At 37.8% G+C, this 2,500-nt stretch overlaps 1 protein-coding gene across 1 annotated transcript in view; it reads left to right on the top strand.

The window, feature by feature from the left end:
• Window positions 1–2,500, top strand: part of LOC106867967 (potassium voltage-gated channel subfamily KQT member 1) — a 255,118-nt gene that overhangs the window by 219,426 nt on the left and 33,192 nt on the right. The window contains exon 9 of the mRNA XM_014913048.2: window positions 2,418–2,495. Coding sequence (XP_014768534.1) covers window positions 2,418–2,495 — 78 coding nt within the window. The remainder of the gene's footprint in view (window positions 1–2,417; window positions 2,496–2,500) is intronic.

Below are 2,500 nucleotides of genomic sequence, written 5' to 3'. Positions count from 1 at the left end.
TGCATGGCACCTTGGGCAAGTGTCTTCTACTATAGCCTCAGGCCGACCAAAGTCGTGTGAGTGGATTTGTTAGATGGAAACTGAAAGAAGCCCATCATCATCATCATCATTGTTGTTTAATGTCCACTTTCCATACTGGTATGGGCTGGATAGTTTGACTGAGGACTGGTAAGCCAGGAGGCTGCACCAGGCTCCAATCTGATCTGGCAAGGTTTCTACTGCTGGATGCCCTTCCACTCCAAGAATGTAGTGGGTGCTTTTTATGTGCCGGTGGTAGGGAGCCAGTCAAGCAGCACTAGTATTGACCACGCTCGAATGATGCTTTTTATGTGCCTCCAGCATGGGTGCCAGTCAGGCAGCACCGGCATCAGCCACAAAAACGATTTCACTTGACTCGACAGGTCTTCTCAAGCACAGCATATTGCCTAGTGATTGAAGAGTACTTTTAAGCAGGCTGGTTATGCGACACTGGCATTGGCCACAGCTATGATCTCACTTGGCTTGCTGGATCTTCTCAAGCACAGTATATCTCCAAAGGTTTCAGTCACTTGCTATTGCCTCTGAGAGGCAATGTTCAAAGGTCATGCTTCCCCACCTCATCCCAGGTCTTCCTGGGTCTACCTCTTCCACATTGATCGACCAGGAGTTATAGTAGAAAACACTTTCTCAAGGTTTCGCTCAGTGGGGAGAACCTGAAACTATGTGGTTGTTAGCTCATCTTTTTGGGGGTTGATAAATATAGGACCAATCCAGGACAGTGAACTGAGTAGTATTAGAATATCAGACAAGATGTCTTGTGGTATTTGTTCAGGTTATTTGCATTTTCAGTTCAAAATCCTATCATGTCCAACCCAATAGCAGACTTGATATGTCCCTCAGCTTAATACCACAACCTGGTCCTTGTACGCCTTTAGTAGATTTCACTTTGTTGGAAAGAGGCACTTGAACCAGGCTTCCAGTTTAAGGATAACCACCTCCCTTCTTTCTACCGGTCTTAAAGACCCTGAAAATAATAAGGGTCATGGGCTCTGCTCTTTCTTCCTTGACTAAGTAACTGAAAAGCAATTAAAAGAGAAATTTTTCATCATCATCATTGTCGTTGTTTAATCTCCGATTTCCATGCTGGCATGGGTTGGACGGTTTGACTGAGAACTGGCAAGTTGGGAGGCTGCAACTGGCTCAAATCTGATTTGGCAAGAATGAAAACAATTATTGTAAGAATAAAAACAATTATTGTAAGAATAAAAACAATTATTGTAAGAATAAAAACAATTATTGTAAGAATAGAAACAATTATTGTAAGAATAAAAACAATTATTGTAAGAATAAAAACAATTATTGTAAAACGATCAGCAGTTTTCAAGTGTAAACACCACTTATATGTCTTGGTCACAGGCATGACATTGTGTTTTGATCACAGGTGCAATGTTATGCTGGCAACATGATAGGAATTTCTCTTCTTTTAGCTGGTTGTCTGATAATTAGCTGTCGACATCTAAGAAAATTTACATTATAAAAATAAATGTTTCTTAGAAAAATATCTTCCATATTTATGATTAATTGTTTTCTAATGAGATTGGATATAAGTTCATAAACAGTTTTTTGGGCTTTTTTTCTATAAAAACACTTGAAAGTGTCATTAATATGCAGATTTATGACAAAAATTGTAAGATCCACTCCTGACAGTCTGGAAGAAAGAGAGAAAGTTACCCAAAGACTAAAGGTTTGATCCAAATATTTACAATAGGCAGAACTACACTGAGGGTACAATCAAGGGTTAGATGATGGTGGTGTTAATCTGGGGGACAGGTTCAGTCTGCCATCCAAGATCAGCAACAGTCACTCTGACTGTCTTCTACACATTCTCCATGTAGCAAATTTCACTTTCAAGGCTTCAGTCAACTCACAGCTAAGACAGAAAATACTTGCTCAAAGTCTTGCATAGTGGATTCAAAACCTTAAACCTCATTGTTGTTAGGAAAACTCCTTAACCACACAGTCATACCTGCACCCTGTAGAATAGTATTGAGGTATCATACATTTTAATATCTTATGGTATTTTAAAATTCTAATATATTAGAATCTCAGTAGCAACATACTTATACATATTTTTCTCTTTCTGATAAAATTGTTAATGTATAAGACAAAACATTCTGTGAAATTTCTTCTGGCATGCTATGTTCTTAGTTCAAATCCTGCCAAAGCCTACTTCATGATTCATCCTTTCAGGAGTTGATAATCTAATGGTCAAGTATAGAGTTGTATGGTTTCAACAAATCCCTATCCCTTAAAATTTCTGGTCTTGTGCCTAAACTACACAATTATAATGACTATCATCATCATCATCATCATCACTATTATTATTATTATTATTATTATTATTATTATTATTATTATTATTATTATCATTATTGCAGATAACAGTGACCACAATTGGATATGGAGACACAGTACCCCAAACATGGATGGGACGAATTGTTGCCTCATGTTTTTCTGTTTT

Source organism: Octopus bimaculoides, chromosome 2 (genome assembly GCF_001194135.2).
Source record: "Octopus bimaculoides isolate UCB-OBI-ISO-001 chromosome 2, ASM119413v2, whole genome shotgun sequence".
Classification (NCBI taxonomy): domain Eukaryota; kingdom Metazoa; phylum Mollusca; class Cephalopoda; order Octopoda; family Octopodidae; genus Octopus; species Octopus bimaculoides.
Note: the sequence above shows the minus strand (reverse complement) of the source record. Positions and strands in the feature narration are given on the sequence as shown.